Genomic DNA, 19,908 nt, shown 5'->3' with positions numbered 1-19,908 from the left:
CCAGGTTTCCTCTGTCTATTTCTCCCCACAGCCACTAAAAAGCATCAAGGAACAGAGACTACCTAAAAGATAGTGCACTCATGTCTCCTAGCTTTTCATGCTCCCTCCAAGAAGGGTTTCCCAGCCTTTTCCATGCCTGGCACACAGAGCAAATGAGAGTAGTTCCCTGGCACACCAGGGCAAATGGAGGGGGGCGGGGCTGCATGTAGGAGGCAGGTGCCTCTGGCCACCCAGATCCCTTTAGGCCCCCGGAAGGTGGGGGGCAGTCCTGCTGCATCAATGGCCCAGCTGGGAATCTCTGTCCTAAGGGACATGTTCGCTGAATAAAAATGGCTTCCACGGGATTTTTTTTTCCTCTTTTTTTTTTTTCTGATACTTGTATCCTAAAAAGTTGGATAGATTTGTGACATGACTCCACTTGACATAAATTCTGCCCTTCATGAATTCTGCCTTGATTCTCCATAAACACTGTTTGTCTCTCTCATGTAGTTTTTGTATAATCTGGAAAATCATGAACTTGGTGTGACCCTTCAAGGGAAGGAACTGTGACTTGTACCTCACGTGGGGCTGCCTGGCCCATGATGGGTGTTTGAATGTGCCTCTGTTGAAAGAATGAAAGTTCCTTACATCGAACTAAGAAGCTTCTGCATAGAAAAGGAAACCATCAACAAAATGAAAAGGCAACCTTTTCTGAATGGGAGACAATATTTGCAAATTATATATCTGATATTTGATAAGGTGTTAATATCCAAAATATACAAAGAGCTCAAACAACTCAACAGGAAACAAACAAACAAAAAAAAAAACGATTAAAAAAATGAGCAGAGGACCTGAATAGACATTTTTCCAAAGAGGACATGGCAACAGGTACATGATGGCCAGCAGGTACATGAAAAGATGCTCAACATCACTAATCATCAAGGAAATGCAAATCAAAACCACAAGGAGATATCACCTCACACATGGTAAAGTGACTCTTACTATAAAGACAAGATAGAACAAGTGTTGGCAAGAATGTTGTGAGAAGGGAATCCTTTGCACTGTTGGTGGGAATGTAAATTGGTGCAGCCACTATGGAAAACAGTACGGAGATTCCTCAAAAAATTTAAAACAGAACCTACTGTATAGTGCAGCTATGCCACTTCTGGGTATTTATTCAAAGGAAACAAAAATACTAATTTGAAAAGATAAATGCACCCCTTGTTTATTGCATTATTTGTAATAGCCAAGACATGGAAGCAACCTGAGTGACCATTGATGGATGCATGGATAAAGAAGATGTGGTGTGTGCGTGTGTGTGTGTGTGTTTATACACACACATACTATCAGACTGTTACTCAGCCATTATAAAAAGACTTCTTGCCATTTGTGACAACATGGTTGGACCTTGAGGGCATTATGCTAAGCGAAGTAAATCAAACAGAGAAAGACAAATACTGTATGGACTCAGTCATATATGGACTCTAAACAAAAAAAAGAAAGAAAGAAAAACAAATGAAAAACCTGAGTTCATACATACAGAAAACAGATGTTGGTTGCCAGAGACAGGCAGTTGGGGGTGTGCAAAGTGGGTGATGGGGGGTCAAAAGGTACAAGCTTCCATTTCTAAAATAAATAAATTCTAAGGATCAACTGTAGAGCATGGTAACTATAGCTAATAATACTGTAATGCATATTTGAAAGTTGCTTTGAGAGTAGACCTAAAACTTGTCATCACAAGAAAAATAAGTTTGTAACTTTGTGGTGATGGATATTAACTAGACTTATTGTGCTGATCATTTCACAGTATATAAGAACATCGAATCATTTTGGTGTACACCTGGAGCTAATACAATGTTCTATGTCAGTTACATCTCAGTGAGAAAAAGAAGTTCCTTCTAGCGGCCCAGTACTTGATTGACATCACGATAGGGCTTTCTTTGCATTCTAAAATTATTTTCCCTTCTGTGTTTCTCTCTTTATAGGAATTCAGAAATACACTTGGAAATCACCTGAGCTCAGTACTTCACACCTCTGCTGCAACTCAGCGGGACTCAGCGAGTTCCAGAACGGTGCTGCAATTGCAGAGGCTGCGTGCGCTGAGGATGTCTGTGGGCCTGGCTCTGTTTGCTCTGCTTTTTGCTTTTTTTGTCAAGGTCTATAATTAAAACTCAACTAAATGAAGCATCTTTGAAGAAGAATAAATTCCTAATTAAAATCTTCAATGAACAGGAAAGCAACCACATCGGTTCTCAAAGGCCATTAATTTATGCTGGTCTCACTGCGTCCTCTTCAGCCACACTTTTTAATGAGGCTCACCCTGTCTCACGTGGAGTTGGGCCCATTGGTTATTTGATCTAAAAACTAACAACAGCTGCCATAGCATATCTTTTAAATTAAGCCCCTTTTGGTTTATTTTTAGCAAGAAATGCAAATGGTTTTATCTTCTTTAAATCTCCAATCTTGAAGTCAGAACCTAATCATACCGTGTGCCTACTCACCTTTTTCTTATGTGGGAAGAATTTTCCATCTTTAATAAACATATTTAAATGTACCTTCCTGTTTACACTTTGTTTGGAGTCCCGATGCTACGAACATCTTATTTTTCACAGCAGATGTGTTTCTGAAACGTTTATATTGAAACCTTTTCTTGGACCTTGAATCCTTTTGGAATGCACAGGGAGTCTGCCAGTTAAAGGACTCTCGGCAACAGTTTGAGAAGTGTGAGGAATCACCACTTCTTTGGTGCCCACCAACTTTCAAAAACTAGATCCGTCTAAAACAAGCCGTGCCCTTTTTCTGACCAATGGCAACAAATGTTCATTTTTGACCAATGGCAACAAATGTTCATTTCTACCTGACATCATTAGCCTTTTCTAAATGAAGTGACTCCTTTCACGATAAAAGAAATTGGTGTAATAAGCAAATCATATGACTATCAGAATTTAAAGAAGTTACTTGGATTGTATCAACACAGGGAAATGAGGTGCCCGGTGGTTATCATAGGACATTTTTCATCTTTAAACCTACCCTCCCACCCTGTTCAGCTCTTCCTTTTATCTCGAAACATTTTGGCCTTTTATGTATCTTTTAAGGAATACAAATTAAAATTGAATCATGTTATCAGTTGGTGAGTGTGAAAAAGAAACAGAATTTTAGCGTTAGTACATTTCTCCCATAACTGGTTTGTGAATCCAAGAGAAAGTCACAGTGAAAAAGCAAAGGATCTGCCCGAGAGTCCTACAGAGGAACATCCACTGTGGCTCAATCACCCGGACTCCTCAGTCCTGCAGAGTGTAGGAGCCTGGCAGGCACTTCCTTTCTGGAGATACATGCAGTCATTTTTTTTTGTGAATAAACAAAGTGCGTTCCTGTGTGGTACATATTTCTGAAAAACCTAGCAGAAGTGAAAATACTACTCCAAGCCTAGAGTCACACTATGTAGGACATAAGAAAAGCTTTATACCTCTAACCCGGTTGGAGACAGAAAGTTTTTCTGTTTCCCAAAGCTCACTCTTTCCCCACCATTTTCCTTTCACCCGCCTCATCTAATTTTTTCTTCTTCGCTAACTGTATGCTTTTCTTTCCTCCAGTCTCCTGCCTTCATTTTTCCTTCCTGTAAGAGGATGATACACCTAGCCGTCCAGCAGCCCCACTGCCACCTCACCAAACCTGGTGGGGATCCTCAAGGATTGTTTCGATCATACAGGATGCTCCCCACTCTGCCCCGACTGTTTCTTACCCCCAGTTAGGCTGCAACTCCGCTCTGCTCTTTGTTCCAGAAAGTTACTTAGCCACTGCTCTGCTGCAGGGAGCACATCATACATGGTATTGGTCATTGTATTTATTGGTGCCAGTTATGATGGGAGTGGCAGGGGTGTGGAAATCCAGCTTACTTTTCTCCAGGACGTCCTGCCAGACGGAGAGAGGAGAGAAGTGTGTGGTAGGTATCGACAGCACAGTTCTCTGTGGACAGGACTCTGAATGCAACTGTGTCAGGGAACTGGAAGAGCAAGTGTGGTCGTCAGTAGCATCATCGCCTTTCCAGCTCCACTCCTTCCTGCTCTCGGTGGTCGCCCTGGCTATGTGACCTGCTTTGGCCAGAGCAGGAGGAGTGGAAGTGTCATGTCTTTCTCTGCGGCAGACACGTTCAGAGCCCACATGCAGTCTGCCGTGTGTTCTTCCCACCACCAGGGTAAGCGTGTGCACACATGCCAGGACGAAACCTCTCAGCCTGGGTCCCGAGTAATGTGAGGAGCAGAGCCCTCATGTGAGGGCCAGCATGTGCTAGGCGTGCGTCAAACAAGAAAGGAGCTTTGTCGTGTTAAGCCTCTGAGTTTTGGGAGTGATCACTAGAGCATGAGCTGCCTAGCCAATCCCGACCCATACAGATGATAGGACAATTCATCTGCACTTTGTAAGTATAACTGTTGTACCTCATGTTGTCTCTTCATGTTTTCCCTTAGTACCAAAATTCTTTTCTAATTTTTCTTTTTTCTTTTTTTTCATCTGGCCCTCTCTGCTGAAAATGGGAATTTATAAAAAGATCTATCTTGGTCTGTTCAGGCTTCTATAATAGAATGCCATAGACTGGGTGACTTAAACAACACAAATTTATTTCTCATCGTTCTGAAGGCTGGAAAGTCCAAGATCAAGGTGCTGGCAGATACAGTAGCATGTGAGGGCCTCCTTCCGGGTTCATAGATGGCCATCTTCTGGCTGTATCCTCATGATGGAAGGGACAAGGCAGCTCTCTGGGTCTCTTCTTACAAAGGCACTACTCCCATTCATGAGGGCTCCACCCTCAACCTGGTCACCTCCTGAAGGCCCCACCTCCCACCATCACATTGGGGATTGGGTTTCAACATATGAATTTGCGGGCACAGCACACATTCAATCTAGAGCAAGATTTTTTTCGATGCTTTGGCCAACTTTTTTCTTAAGGTACACTATTAGAGTAAAACAGATTGATGAAAATGTGTGTAAATCATAGGAAACTGAGGGATTTTCAAAAAGTGGACATACATTGTAACCAGCACCAGTAGACTCCCCATGCACCTTCCGAGCCATTAATTCTGCCCCCCAAAACTAACTACTATCCTTATTTCTAACATCACAGACTGGCTTGCCTGTTTATGAGCTTTATATAAATGGCATCATATAGTATGCACTATTTCATGTTGGCCTTTGCTCAACATTGCTTGTGAGTCGCATCCAGTTGTGTGTAGCAGTAGTTCATTCATTTTCATTGCTGAATGGAATTCTATTGTATGAATATACCCCATTGTATTTAACGATTCTACAGTTGAGTTTCTAATTTTTTGGCTATTATGAATAACACTACTATAAACATGTGTTTTGATACACATATATAAGCATTTGTGTGCTGAATATATATTTAGAAGCCAAATTGCTGAGTTGGGGCATTTGCATATGCTCAGCTTCAGTAAATACTGCCAAATGGTTTTCTTAAGTGTTGTCCCAATTTACATTCCCAGAAGAAGTATATGAGAGTTCTGGATGCAATCCATTTGTTGACATGAACTCTGCCATTCTCCCCACTATTTTCTCTCTGTACCCTTCACATTTGTTCGGCAGACCTTATCTCTGTTGTCTCCCATCCATGAGTCAGCCCTATTTTAATAAAAATCTTGATAACCATTAACTGTCTTGCCCTTAAATGTGCCACACCTCATGATGTGCGCTTTACAAGTGTTAATCAGTCCTGAAAAAGCAACTTTTGGGATAGGTATTCTTATTCCCATTTTATTGCAAAAACAAAAAAAAAGTTTCTCCTTTCCCCTCCTTTTCTCCCTCCCTCCTTTCCTTTTCTTTTCCCTTCCCTTCTCTTTCCTTCCTACCTTCCTTCTTCCTTCCTTCCTTCTTTCCTTTCTTCCATGTCTCCTGCTTCATCAAGGGTAAGATAGTCCATAGGACAATGTAAAGAATTTTTTGGTAAAAGCTTTGTTGCTGGGAAAAAGTGTCTATAAGCATCAGATTTCCATGTGCCGTCCAGTCAAAATATGCTCTTCTATGGACTTCTCTCCAGGTTGAAGTTTCAGTGTATATTATGTCACCGAGGGAGAATATGAGCTACAAATGGAGCTTCAAGAGGTTTTATCATTATAAAACAAACTAGAAAGAAAAATGAAGGGGGAGAAGTAGACAACGGAAGGAAAAAAAAGGAAGAGAAAGAAGAAAAAGGAAGAGAGGGAAAAAAATATTCTTGAGACTTGCCTGGCACCCCCAGGGTTGTTCTGTGAACTCATAGGAGCACCCTGGGATGTTTTAAATTTCTGAGGGAAATACAGCGACATCTGTTAGATTCATGCAAACTACTACAAACTCAAAATAGTTCACAATTTCAACACTAGAATTCACAACATTGTTTTGATGACACCCTATCTTTGTAAGACTGGATTTTTGGCACTTGCTTTGATAAAAAGCAAGTATCAAGTGAAAATCGATGTGGAACAAGATATGAAGGTGCTCTTAATTCAAGGTTTGAGAGTGGTGCAGTGCCCAACAGATGCGCACTTTCCATTAATAAGTAATTACGGTAATTTTAGAATAAAATAAAAGTATGTTTCTTTCAATTTACATGTATTTTTCAAACAGTTTTTAACAAGCTATGAGGACATAAATATTTACTAAGTTGTTAGGACCTAACTACTTAAACAGAATGGTTAGCTGTTTCTTTTGGCCTAGGGGGTGCCATGAATCAAGAAAACTTGATAAGTTATGCTCTGTGGTACACCCTAATTTAGAGGACCCATGTCACACTCATATTTAATATGGGGTCCTAATCACTTCTCAAAATATTTTCCCTGTATTTTACAGTTGATTTATGAATAGCACATGTTTGGTAAATTTACACTTACCTTACCACTGAGCTTAAATTTTATGGTGTTCAAACCATAAAATTTGAGTTAAGAAATTATAAAAGAGTCAACTAGATTCAGATCACAGTTGTTTCCAATACAAATTTGAGGTCAATAAGGGAAGAGCATGAGATTTTTGACATCTGTAAAAGTTCGGGTCAAATTCCAGCCAGTCCACTTTCTCTTTGTGAGCCTCATCTATAAAATACTGGCATGATTCCTTTGCAGTGTCACTGAAAGACAAAATCAGCTCACCACATATCAAGTACTGTGTCCTTGGCACACATCATTTCTTCCCCTTTCATGATTACATTAGCCATTGAAACCTGAAAACCAATTTTGTAAATAAAGCTAGGTGTTTTAAATGCTGATATTAACACATCACCACCCAAAAGAATTATATATGGAATACAAAGATTCCTGCCTCAAGGGTCTTAGAGTCTAATTCTAACAAATACAGCAAAGGAAGAAAAATCCAAAGTAAATGGATTGCAGCTGTATTTGAGGAAATCAAATTAATGAATAGCATGGAGCACAGATTTGGGTGGCCGATCTTAGATCAAGAAGGAGGTTTTCCATGGCCAAAGATGAAAAGAGCAAACAGATTAATAGGGAAGCCTAGAAGTCATGCCCTCCCCCATCCTGCCTTGGGGGTAAAGGGAAATGCAGACACTATTATTCTTCATTAGTTTTCTGTCAATTATTTCCTACCAGTACTATTTCCTAGAGATCTTTAGCCAAAACATCCCAACTGTGTAGCAGTTAAAGATTTCATTTGGTCTCTTATGGTCTTCCTACTTTACGGGCATCTAAATACATTTATGTGTACTGATGAGGCAAGTGCTAAGGGGTGGGGGATACATATATAGACTTAGATCAAGGTAAGGGGAAAGTTGGAGTTCAGGAAAGCCTAAAGAACTGGGAATTTTAACTTTCGGTTTTATCTCATCTGCTTTTAATATACCTAATTAATCATAATAACTACAGATGGTATCCCAGACTGATTACAAGGTCCAACCATTTAACTTCTGTTTTTACTCCCAGTTTCCATAAAAAGGGATAACATACAGGTGGTTTTTAAACAGACCTAAAGATTTTCAAATACCGTAGATTAAAAAGCATGTTGTTCACTTATGACTTACTATACTTGGGCCTAACCTTTGTGAACTAAAGCACACCATCCACAGAATGCATACCTAAGGAATGACTGATTACAGACTGCAGCTTACTCTTAAACTGGGTGTTATCTCCTTCAAAGAGTCCTTTGGAATGACTCTGGTGACACTCAATCCTGAAAGTCATTCCTGGTACTATCTTACGAATCTTTGCCCTTGCAGGAGGAATTTGTGTTATAATCTCTACTCATGGAGGTATAATTTGTGTTGAAATTACCAGAAATGATTTAAACATCTGGTGAGCGAAGTGTAAGATTGAACTAGGTGTATTGGTAGGAATCCCTAGGAAAATTCTTTTGTTGGTCTCAGCGCTCTTTAGAGAATCCGTTGAAGCAAGATTTCTTCCCTTAAACACTAGACTTTCCCCCTGGATAACATGAACAAAGAAAAGTCCTGGACCAGATGGTTTCACAGGTGAATTCCACAAAACATTTAAAGAATAATTAACACCAATCCTTCTCAAACTCTTTCCAAAAATGGAAGAGGAGGGAACACTTCCTAACTCGTTCTATGAGGCCCGCATTACCCTGATATCACAGCCTGATAAAGATACCACAAGAAAAGGAAATTGCAAAACAATATCTTAGGGATATAGATTTAAAAAATACACAAGAAAATATTAGCCAAATTGACTTCAACAGCGAATTAAAGAAATTATTCACCAGGAATGCAGGGGAGGTTCAACATAAAATCAATGTAACAACACATTAATAAAATGAAGGGGGAAAATGTGATCATCTCAATTGACTCTGCAAAGACAGAATCCACCACCCTTCACGACAAAAACCTCTCAGAAAACTACAATAATAGAGGGGGAATTCTTCAACTCATTAAAAGATATTTATGAAAACCCACAGCTAACACCATACTGACTGAAAGGCTGAGAGTTTACCCCCGAAGATCAGGATCAAGACAAGAGTGTCCACTTTTAATGCTGCCATGCAGCATTATATAGGAAGTTCTAGTGAGAGCTGTTAGCCAAGAAAAAGAAAGAAAAGGCATCCAAATTGGAAAGGGAGAGGTAAAACTGTACTTGCAGATGACAGGATCCTATAGAGAGAATCCCAAAGATTCCACAGGAAAGCTACTAAAGCTAATAAACGAATTCAGCAAAGTGATAGATTATAGGATCAATACACATAAATGAGTTGTCTTCCTATATACACCAGCAATGAACAATACAAAAAAAGAGAAAAAAATCGGAAAGCAATATCATGTACAGTAGTATCTAAAAGAATTAATACCGAGGAATAAATCTAACAAAAGGAGTAAAAGACTTGTACGCTGAAAACTATAGAACATTGCTGAAAAAATTTAAATATCTAAACAAACGAAAAGGTATTTCATGTTCATGGACAGGAAGACTCAACATGGTTAAAATGTCAATATTACCCAAAACAAGCTACAGATTCAATGAAATCCCTATCAAAACAGCCTTTTTTTTTTTTTTTTAAACAGAAATGGAACAGCCAACCCTCAAATTCACATAGAATTACGAGGGGCCCCAAATAGCGAAAACAATCTTGAGAAAGAAGAATGAAGTTGAAAGGCTCACAAACACTTCCCAACTTCAAAACTTACAGCAAGGATACAGTAATTAAAACAATATGGTACTGACATAAGAACAGGCATACAGACCAACAGAAAAAAATAGGGATTCCAGAAATAAATCCTCACATATATGGTTATTTGATTTTTTTTTTTTTAAAGGATGGCAAGACTATTCAATAGAGAAAAAAGATAGTCTTTTTCAATAAATGGTGTTGGGAAAACTGGATATCCACATACAAAAGAATAAAATTGAACCCTTACCTTACATATGAAAATTAACTCAAAGTGAATAAAAGACCTAAATAAAGTTAAGATCTAAAATTATAAACCTCTTTAAAGAAAACACTGGGGAAAATTTTCATAACTTTGGATTTAGCAACAATTTCATAGATACGACACCAAAAGAACAGGCAACGAAAGGAAAATATAAATAGGACTTAATTAAAAGTAAGAACTTTTGTGCATCAAGGGACAGCATAAGGAAAGCAAAAATACAACCTACATAATGGAAGAAAAGATTTGCAACTCGTATCTCTGAGAAGAGATTAGTATCCAGAACATACAAAGAACTCCTATCATTCAAAAACTAAAATGCAAGCAGCAACCCAATTTAAAAATGTCTAAAGGACTCAAATACGCATTCCTTCAAAGACGCACGCATGGCCGATGAGCACATGAAAAGATGCTCAACATCATTACTCATCAGGGAAACGCAAAAGCCAAATCACAACGAGATATTACGTCAAACCCGTTAGGATAGCTGCCGTCAAAAACTAATCAGAAAATAGCAAATGTGGATAAGGATGTGACGTTGGAACTCCTATACGTTGCTGGTGGAAATGTAAAATGGTGCAGCCACCGTGGACAATAGTTTGATTTTTCTTCAAAATTTAAACCTACCATATGCCACAGCAATTTCTCTCCTATTATACAGCCAAAAGAATGAGAGCAGGAACTCGAACAGATATCTGTACACCAGTGTTCATAGCAGCATTATTCACAATAGCCAAAAGGTGGAAACGCCCAAAATGTCCTTCGATGGATGACTGCATAAACAAAATCTAGTACATACATACAATGGAATATTGCTCAGCCTTAAAAAGGAGTGAAGTGCTGACACATGCTACCGTGTGGATGAATTTTGAAAACATTATGCTTAGTAAAATAAACCAGACACAGAAAGACAAATATTGTATGATTCCACTTGTATGAAGAACCCAGAATCGACAAATTCACAAGACAGAAAGTAGAATAGAGGTTAGCAGGAATTGAAAGAAGAAGGAAAAGGAGGGTTACTTTCTAATGGGTGCAGAGTTTATGTTGGGTATGACGAAAGGTTTTACGTATCGATAATGGTGATGGTTACACAATACTGAATGTGTTTGATGCCACAATAATACACTTACAAATGATTAAAATGATAATTTTATGTTATGCCTATTTTACCAACATGAAAAAGGGCATCGTAGTATCAAAGTGTGTGGTGAATTTGAGGAACAGGGTAGGTAGAGTGAAGAATCTATAAGGGAAGTAACGGAAAATTAGACGAAGACATAGACTCAGGTCACATTGTGAAGGGTTTTGATGTCCTTTAAGGAATCTAGACTTTCTTCAATAATCAAGTAAGAACTACTGTAGGCTTCTAAACTTTGCAGGCTCTGACGAGACTCCTGTCTGGGAAGATAAGCAGGGACAATGTGAGGGAGGCTCCTTCTCCTTCTGTTGCTCCAGGCCCATGGGCTCCCCTGACCTTACCCTATACTGACACTTGCAGACACATGAAGTGTAGTAATCACTTTCTCAGGGACCGTGAAGCAAGGCTTAGGGAGAGTTAAATCTCTGCTCTTGCATTTGAGTTTTTTCTCTGCTGCCAAGCTTCTACGTGTGTGCATTTCCAGGAGGGCCGTTAGCAAGCCTCAGCACCGCCCATCCGTGGTGGCTTCTGTGACTGCTGTTCTGACACAGGTACTGCTGACACTGGGGGGTGGTTTGTTTTACAATTGTTGCTCTTATCACATAACTAAAACCGGATGTTGTATCCCATCATTATTTTAATTAAGATCGTGGCTCAGTAAGAGTCAAGCTCCTGTCTTTGTAATGCAGCATCTTTGATCCTTAATCTTTGCGTTGGCACTTCCACACTGAGTAGATTCTGGGGACCTAGCAACCCCCATCCCTCCAGAATCTGCTACCATCCCTGCTTATCAACTGTGATTGAAATGAGAGACTTAGCTTTCTGGTTTTGATCTCCTGTATCTCAAATTCTGTTGATACACCTGTTCAGGTAAGAATTCATAGGCTCTATTCTCAATAAATGGAGGCGAGTACTTGACCAAAAAACCACCTGTGATAACTAGCTCAGGCCTGATCTTAGAGAGCAGATGCTCCTGGTTTTATGTTTCTAATGGGGTTTTTTGTTTGTTTTTAGCCAGTATGATTTCTGCAACCTTACTTGGCATCATCAGTTGAGATATAAGGGGAGGGGTTCTGCTGCCCTAGACACCAATTCATGATCCACTACCCTCACCTCTAAACTTCACAGGACAACCCTAAATGCCCGATTATTGGCTCATTGAAGCGTTAAAACTTGTCATGTCTACAGGCCTGGAAAAACCAGACTGTAATTTGGTCTCAACATCATGTTTCGACCCTGAGTAGGTAAACCTGATTATAGCGTAGTCTCTCACCCAGGAAACATTGGAGAATGGTCAGTATCACGTCTTGCTTGTTTCCACATCCGAGAGTGAAATCAAAAGTCAAACAGAAAACAAACCAGAAGATGGAGCTTATGGAGTCTGGTCCCATCTGGAGGATCTTTAAAAATCTACTTTTAAATGAAGAAACATTCAGGATGGGTTGGGTTTTTTGTCACTTAAGAGAGTGAGCTAGAAACCTTCAAAGCAAGGTTTGCTATGGCTGTTGCCCCGACCACTTCTCACCTGTCATGATCTTATGTCTTCTTCCTCTCTGATTCCCTGACGGTTTTTCTTCTCACACATTCTTCCTAAGTATAAGATCTCTAACCCCATCCACAGAGGGGAAGATTTTCAAGCCGCCAATTAAGACCCGTCTTCTCTTTTTCCCTCTTAACGCAACATCCTCAAAGATTTTCCTCGTCAGAAAAGTTGAAAGTTCCAAAGCAATCTTACAAAAAGTAAAAGTTGGTGAGGCAGTCTAAAAAATTAATCTTATTAAAGCAGCCTTAGGCGATCAGAATTACACAAGCTACAAGAAAATTCAGTAGCTACTAATGTTGTATTTCGGGTTGAAGAACATTTTTAACGTCTCTAGACCTACCAATCAAAAGGAAGGTTGGGGAGGGGGGAAGAAATTTAACACTAGCTTTCCCTCACGCTATGTGGCAAAGTCAAGCTGTCTGTCTGAGGAGCTGCAGTAACTCTAATTAATATTGAAAGCAAAACCTGTGGCAACCCAACATTGAAGTAACAAATGCAAATTTCCAGGAAGTCACCACCAGCTGCCTTCTGGTATTCAATCCTAAACAGTGTCTGTTTCTCTGTAATGTATTGAGGAGTTTAAGCTATCCCACAATAATATTTGAAATTTGAGTTGAGATTTGAGTAGGTTGCACGGAAAGACTGCTCTTTCTCAACACTTGATACAAGGGAATCAGTGTGTCTCCCCACTTCACCTGGGACCTGGTCTTGTTCGAAAAGGCAGACGTGGCCAACCCCACAGGTCAGCCTAGACTAATAGTGAGAGGGGCTCACAGACCATGGAGTTGGACCCTTTCATTTTATAGATGGAGAAACTGAGGTTAGGAAGAGTTAAGTAACCTGTTCAAGGCCATCCCTCTAGTTTGGAGTGTTTCTATAGAACGATCCCAAGTGTTCTCTTTGGTGCTGAGATGCTTTGGGGTGAAACTCTGGACTTACCTGTGTCCACGGCTGTATCATAACTCAGTGCATCACCTGAGGCTCCCTTCACATCTAATGACAGAGCCCATGCAGTCCGATGCCAGCTTGGGCCTGCCATGCTCCCTGAAGCTGTCTCCATCCCCTGCGTTCTCTGTCCTAACCCCAAAGAGAAGGCAGTGGGCGGTGCTGTGCTGAACTGACCCAGATTGACTCTGGTCTCTCCCCTGCAATGGGGTTAGGGAAAGCTAGGCTATAAAAAGAAACTTGAGTGGAGTTGTAAAAGGAAATTCCTAGTTCTTGCACTCATGAGTTTATAGACTCGTTATTACTGCTGTGTTATATTTTGTAACATAGCAATCCACACGCTCAATTTTAGGCACTGGATCCGGAATCCCTGCCTTCTCCACACCTGGGGCACTGCAGACCTTCCTGTTTTCCTCCTAAGATTGACCCAGTGGCCCCGTTTACTCTCCGCCAGGTTTGGTACCTTTGATTGAGCCAGATTTCCTGCAGCAGCTTCAGCCTGCTCTGTGCACGCACGTCAGGGGTCCACCCTCTAGTGGCAGTTACAGCCCCGAGAGCTCGGGACTACCCAGGATTTCAGGGGCTGGTCATCTCACTCCATAATTCTGTTACCATAAATGTTGCCTTTCATTCTACACTACTTTAAAAGATAAAACATCCTCACTCATCCTCTATCAGCAGGGACAATTTCTCAACACTTCGTGGCTGGGGTTAAGATTTGGGGCCTGTGACTCGAGTTAGGGGGCACTCTCTGAGGCCGTGAGAAGGCACGTGGAAGGCTTAGTAGTTGGGGTTTCTCTTCAACTGCTGGAGCAGGAGCAGGAGGCCAGGGCTAAAACCCAGGATTGAAGATAGCGGGAGGACTAGAACAGAAATAAGAAGGGTCTCGGATGACTACTTTGGAGGAAACTGACGTCATTGTAATTTGCCATTATTGGTTTTGGAAATCACGTTTGCGGGTTGGTTGGGTTGGCACAAGAGTCAAGGCAAATTGAAGCAATAGCCAAAAATACCTCTGATGCAGGTAGCACTAACAGTAACAGTAAATAATAACAGCCTCCTCTTCACCACCATCATCATCGTAATAGTAGCTACCATTTACACAGAGCCAGGTACTTTCCCAAGCACTTCAAACATGTCAGCTCATTTAATCCTCAGAGCTACCCTGAAGAAGGAACTGTTACTCTAGATGAGGAAACTGAGGCATTGAAGTGACTGGTCCCAGGTCGTTAGCTGCTAACGGGCAGAGCCCAGATTATAACCCAGACCATGTGGTTCTAGAGTCCTGTACTTCAGCAGTTTGCTGTCCTGCTCTCCAGCTGGAGGCTGGAGGACCTGCAGCCTTAGTGTGTGTGGGCGGGGCAGCAGCAGATGCGCTGGGTCCACGATCACAGGTAGCTCAGCAGTGAGGAGGTGCTCGAGGGCGTGGGAGGGCCCTGGGAGAAACAATCCCTCGTGGATTCGCGATGAAGACTTGAAAGAGAAAGACCACTTGGCACATGTTTGGTGAACACTTGCTATGTGACAAACAGTGTGTTTGGCCTTGGGACAAAAAATGTTAACGAGACAGACACTGTCCCTACCTTTGTGAAGCTTGGGGGCAATTGTAACCCAGCCACTTGAGGTAGAAAATGCAGGGAATTTTCAGAGCATGGGAGGGACAGCTCACCCAGATGGGGTACGTCCACAGGCTTTCTACAAGGAAGGGGAGCCCACTGAGGATCGATACAAAGAATACTAAGTATTTTCAAAGGGCCAATGACAGGTGTAATGAGACTGTGGGGCGAGCAAGGTGTATAAACCAGATTGCTGGAAGATGAGTGGATTCAGCCAGGCGAGAGGTGGGGTCGAATTCTGGGGAGCTGGGGTAGACGTTTGGGGAAAAGGTGGTATCAAATTCTAATACATGAAATTTGCCCTAAAAATCATCAAATGACGAAAAGTAAAGTCCAAGTCTCAATTTTCTCTAATGTCTAAAACAAAAAACAATGCCGCAGACTGTATTTTCCTGAGCATTTATATTTACCCCTTCTTTCCTTTCTGACCCTCCCTGGGGAAAAAAAAGAAAAAATTTCACTTAGTACTGCTCCTATCTTCAGAGGGTGGCAGGTAACAGGTCCTTCCCTTTGGAGATCATTTTCTCTGTCTAAATGTTTTGTAATCAGATGTGGTAGTTCCAAATTCTCTTTATTCCAAACATAGCCAGGAATCAATTTCTCAGACAGTTTAACTTTGATAGCAGGTAATTTTAATCCATTGCAAACATCAACCTGACATGGACTTGCTATCTTCATTATTTTAATTACACTTTGGGGCCATTTCCTCTCCCCTCTCCCTTCCAGGAAGGAGTGAATAGAAATTGGCAGCTTTTAATCTTATCATACCATGGACCAGATAATTTCTTGCTTAATAATGACATCATTTAGTTTCATACCTTAAGTAATGAAATTTGTTTGTGAAACTCTTTATCTTAACCAAAAGAGAGAGAGAGAGAGAGAGAGAGAGAGAAAGAGAGAGAGAGAGAGAGAGTTACTTTTTTTGATGGGAGGTCACCCATCTCTGTCACACGGCTGTCTGTGCTGTTCTGAACAGCTGACAGTTTCTGTTAATTTACTTTCAGTCCCCAGTTCAACTTCCCATATGGAAAGCTGGAGTGATTTTTGAATAACAGCAAGTAATATCTGATGTGGCAGCAACTGGCAACTCTGACATTGAGCTTGGCTGTGGCCATTACCCAGGATTCCTCACTTCTCCTTGAGAAGCAATTACAATTTCACAGGCTGGAATTAAAATTCCCTGTGGTATGCAATAGAGCAACTGACACTGTCAAAGTGATTTCAAGCTGCTAATCTCTTGCTGGGGTATGAGTGAAAATAGAGTTCCTCCTCGTGGAAACGAAAGCCTGACAACTTTGAAACTTGGACTCTTTGATATATTTTAATTCACACCGAGGTCAGCAGGCACTGGCTTCCCCCAGCAAAATTTGTTATAACACTGGAGTGCGGAAGATGGGTGTTTTCATAGTGATGAAGGTGAAGTCGGGTTCGAGGGAGAAAGAAGAAGTGTTCAGACTGGGAATGAAAAGAATGGAAACAAGCCCTGGCTCTTGTATGAACCAATTGAGGAAAAAAGGGAATATGTACAAGCTCTGCGACCTAATCTGGGGGAGGGCACCTGTGGCAAATGCCCTTCATGGCAGTTCTCCTATGTATTAACATTCAGTCTGATTCTCCAAAGTCTTCGAGGAGATCCTCTTGTCACAACTCAGACTGGAGAAGCCCCACTCTGCAAGGAAGAAGCTGTGTGTGATAACAGAAAGCTCAGAGCTTTGGGCATTAGAACTGAATCAGATCCTGGCTTCTCTTAGTCAGTGATCTTTCACACCAAAATGTAACCTCAACACTCAATTTCCTTTTCTGTCAAATGGGTCTCATAATCCCTACTTTGCAGGGTTGTGATGGATCAGGTGTGAAAAGTGCCCTTCAGATTGGCAAAGCCATAGTATATGCTGATTGAACGTTAGCTGTCATTAACAAACAGAAAGGCTTCATCTCATCATAGGGTTTCTCAAACCTCATGACTTTTGTCTCAGCAAAGTACCCTCGCGGAATCATTTCCTTAACAGTTTGCTTCCAATCAATCATTTTGGAAACTTAAATTTATTGATTTTTAAAGAAAACTTTATATCACAAATGGGAAATTTGTATCGCTTGCTATACATGGGTTACCATTTTAGAAAAATGAAAAATGTTAATAAATTCCACTTAGCATTGCTTAAAGAAAGCTCTAGGCTTGAGGCTTACAGGAGTCCGTTAAAAAACAAAACAAAAAAGAGGAGACAGAGACACGGTAGAGATGTCGCAGCTATGCTTGCGCCAGACTGAGCCTTTTCCCTCAGCTGAGGGCCCAGTCCACCTTCCTCCCCAGCTGTCCATCCCAGTTTGCACGTAGGGACCTTATTAATTTTCATTAGATGGTTGGTCCATTTCCTGTAGCCTCCTTCTTACATTTGAAAGTAGGGAAAGATGTTATCTAGCAGAGAAGTGCTCTGGGGTTTTTGTTTGTTTGTTTTCACTTTACTCCCTGGACCCTGATATGAGTTTCCACATGAAAACACATGGGTAAAACTCATGTTCTTTCTTTCTTCCTGATGAACAAATGTGCAGCACCTATGAATGAGACTTGGTAGTAATCCAAAAACATCTATTCCACTCCTGAATTTCTTGGTGGTCAAGTACCTGGATGGGACAGAGCCAGGAGTCCTTTCACCCAGACCCTGGCCTCATTCCCTCCTTCCCTGAGTGTCCAGGCCCAAGTGCTGAAGCCTCTCGTTCCTTTTCATGTTGTTCGATAACACCCTGGGTTAGTTTCACTCTGACCAGTTTTTCTGAGAAAAATTATGAAGCAAGTCTTTTCTCTGTAACTACCAAGTCACACTGTGTGATTTTAGTCTTTTTTTTTATTCCCCCCCCAATTTCATCTTTTTTCTTTTGATAGAGCTTGTCTGTATTTCTCCCACTAAGCCCATGTCCATTCTGGGAATGACAAGATCTGTTTCAGCTACATTTTAAAACTGTATTTAATGAAAAGATCAGCGATAGCCAGAAGTCCAAGGCTAGCTTTAAGGTGGCTACACCAGTCTTTGGGGGATAACAAGGCAGGTTCAGATGATGAGAAATTTAAATTTCTAAGGCAACCTTTCCATGTTGCACTGTTGTGACCTCTTGGCGTGCTCCAGCAGCTCACACACCCCAGGTTATTGGTGTAGGCCAACCCCTTGGAAAGTGCTCTCTGCTCATTCTCAGTCATATTGTTCACAATCTGACCCGAGAGTTAATCCAGGGGGAAATAATTATACAAAAGAATGGAAACATTTATGACATTGAGTAAAACTTAGATTTCGGAGGGAAACAAGATAATAAAATTGTTCTGTAAGAAGGCATATAAACACAAAGAAATTATTGAAATTAAGTAATAGATGAAATGTAATTCCTGGATTCATCTTTTATGTACAGTTATCACTTAGCATCAGGCAGTGACTTGGGCCAGTGGTTTCAGTGAATACAGAGGTAGGATACCTTTTATTTTTCAACTTTTTTTGGCCAACATAGTGTCAAGACATTCTCTGGACTTCAAAGAGCGCTTATTTGTCTTGGGGAAGGCGTTTATACTGACAGTTATTACCACCTGTACTCTACTATCTCACAAATCTAATTGTTAAACAGAATAATGGTGTCAATGATAATCTATAATGTACTAAAATTCAGTCTGATTCTGTAAGTTTAATTCAATTAAAACCTCAACACTTTTCCCTGAGTAAAGACTCTAGACCTTAATGAATATAATTGCACAAAAAAATTCCCCTTCAAGGAATCAGAGAAGCTCCTGTGAGTAAAATGTTGCATATGCTTATAAAATATAGTGTCTTATAAATGTCAGGGGTCATTTGTTACATTTCCCTTGTTTGTACACCATTTCCATTGATCATGTTGGTAACAACTAAATTTAGAGCTGCAGTTCACCGGTGCTTGTAAGAGGTCATATAAGGAACCCTGACATTGCCCCTCAAAGTCTTTCCTCCTCACGACTGGAATGCAACCTTTTATTTTTAAGTTGAGGTGAATGTCACATAACGTTAAATTAACCATTTTATTTTTTGTTGTTTGTTTATTTGTTTTTAAGTTTTGTATTAAAAAATATATAGCTAACATACAATATTATATCAGTTTCAGATTGAACCACCATAGTTGTTCACCATTTGTATACCTAAAGAAGTGATCACCATGATAAGCCCAGCAAGCATCTGACACCGTACCCTGCTGTCACAATATTATTGACTATATTCCCCTACTGTCCGTTACAGCCCCAAGACTTATTTGTTTTATACCTGGGAGTTTGAACTGCTTATTCCCCTTCACCTTCCCCCCTTTTTAATTTCTCAAATACAGTTAACATTCTATATTATTTTGTATTAATTTTAAGTGTACAGCTTAGTGGTTAGACATTTGTACAATTTAAGAAGTGATCCCCCTGACTCGCCTAGAACCCACCTGGTATTATACGTAGTTATTCCCATATTATTGACTATATTCTCTGTTTTACTTTACATCCCCATTACTTTACATCCCCAAGTACAATTTGTACTTCTTAATCCCTTTTCTTTGTTCACCCTGCCCCCCAATCCCCTCCCATCTATCACCCCAACAGATCTAGTATCCATCTTACACCATACATAGTTATTGCAATATTATTGATGATATTCCTTCTGCTACATCCTACATCCCCATGACTACTTTGTAACAACCAACTAGTACTTCTTAATCCATTCCCATTTTTCACCCACCCCCTCAATCCCCTCCTATCTGGCAACCATCAAAATGTTCTTTGTACCTATGAGTGTGTTTCTCTTTTGTATGTTTG

The 19,908-nt window shown here is 40.6% G+C and overlaps 1 protein-coding gene across 4 annotated transcripts in view; it reads left to right on the top strand.

Moving 5' to 3' along the window:
• The window catches only part of CDKAL1 (CDK5 regulatory subunit associated protein 1 like 1), a 623,742-nt gene extending 618,867 nt beyond the window's left edge, over positions 1–4,875 (top strand). For all 4 annotated transcript variants that reach the window (XM_033115842.1, XM_033115843.1, XM_033115841.1 and 1 more), the window contains one exon: positions 1,965–4,875. In XM_033115842.1, coding sequence (XP_032971733.1) covers positions 1,965–2,147 — 183 coding nt within the window. In that variant the 3' untranslated portion in view covers positions 2,148–4,875. The remainder of the gene's footprint in view (positions 1–1,964) is intronic.
• Positions 4,876–19,908: the final 15,033 nt, after the last annotated feature.

Source organism: Rhinolophus ferrumequinum, chromosome 9, assembly GCF_004115265.2.
Source record: "Rhinolophus ferrumequinum isolate MPI-CBG mRhiFer1 chromosome 9, mRhiFer1_v1.p, whole genome shotgun sequence".
Classification (NCBI taxonomy): Eukaryota; Metazoa; Chordata; class Mammalia; order Chiroptera; family Rhinolophidae; genus Rhinolophus; species Rhinolophus ferrumequinum.
The sequence above is the reverse complement of the archived record's forward strand: the minus strand, read 5'-3'. Positions and strand labels throughout refer to the sequence as shown.